This window comes from Fragaria vesca, unplaced genomic scaffold, assembly GCF_000184155.1.
Source record: "Fragaria vesca subsp. vesca unplaced genomic scaffold, FraVesHawaii_1.0 scf0511165, whole genome shotgun sequence".
NCBI classification, from domain to species: Eukaryota; Viridiplantae; Streptophyta; class Magnoliopsida; order Rosales; family Rosaceae; genus Fragaria; species Fragaria vesca.
In genome coordinates, this window is record NW_004441628.1 from 1 (window position 1) to 1075 (window position 1075).

Below are 1075 nucleotides of genomic sequence, written 5' to 3' on the forward strand. Positions count from 1 at the left end.
AGACACTTCCATTGCATTATCAAGACTCTATGCCACATTTGGGTTATTAATTCTACTGCAAAATCAACAAAGGTTCCTACCGATAATGGACCAAGTCCTACACCCAGATAAGCCTTGTAAGTTGAAGCCATAATTGCAGCCATTCTAGCCATTCCATGAATAATGGCAACCCGTAGTTTTCTAGAGGTCTCATAGCTGATGGAAGTATAAATATAAGATATAAAGATGAAACAGTAGTCAGAACTTCCTCAACCCAATACGTCTTCCAAACAAACAAGTCTTTGTTTTCAACTGTCTTTCTTATATATACATGCATACTGTATATCTATATGTATATAAACTATATACAGTCGGGATCAGAGGCGGACGTCCGCACAGCCCTTAAAGTGTGGACGTCCCTCCGTTCGCCGCCGTACCGCGCCGGCGAGGGCGCGCCTCCACCCCAGCAGACTCCAGCAGCGTCCCCGACCACTTTCCCTCCCCAGCGAGTCCGCCGAATTCCAGTTTTCCGGCCAGATCACCCAAAACTTCAAACAAAGTCAATCTGGCCGGAAAACTGGAATTCGGCGGACTCGCCGGGGATGGAAAATGGTCGGGAACGCTGCTGGAGTCCGCTGGAGTGGAGGCGCACCCTCGCTGGTACCGTATGGTAGCGAACGGAGGGACGTCCGCACTTTAAAGGCTGTGCGGACGTCCTCTGTAGAACGGCTCCAAAACTATATATATGTGTGTGTGTGTGTGTGTGATATTGATTCATCAAGTTCCTATCATACAATACAGCAAGCAACCTGAGGTTTACCTTCTTAAAGAAGCAGCAATGTCAGGAGGAGTTCCGAGTTCATGGCTTTTCTTCAAAGCTTTTTCAAGTTCCAATGCAAGTTGATAACCATCCTGTAGAGATGTAATATATAATAGGGTTAAGAGAACTCCAGTATTGAAATAATTATTAACCGGTCGATCTTCAAGAAAACAACATATGTCTAGTACAAAGAGTACAATCCAGACCAAAATTTGTGCAGAAGAAAAATAAATGTCTGCAGACGATAAGAAAACAAGAAGAAATATAAAGAAGTAA

General features: G+C 44.2%; 1 protein-coding gene across 1 annotated transcript; it reads right to left on the reverse strand.

The window, feature by feature from the left end:
• Window positions 1-80: 80 nt before the first annotated feature.
• Window positions 81-891, reverse strand: LOC101294904 (zeaxanthin epoxidase, chloroplastic-like; the record flags this gene model as incomplete). Its single annotated transcript, XM_004309294.1, has 2 exons — window positions 81-195; window positions 800-891. Coding segments are annotated over 2 exons (207 nt in total), but the record flags the coding sequence as incomplete, so codon positions are not given.
• Window positions 892-1075: the final 184 nt, after the last annotated feature.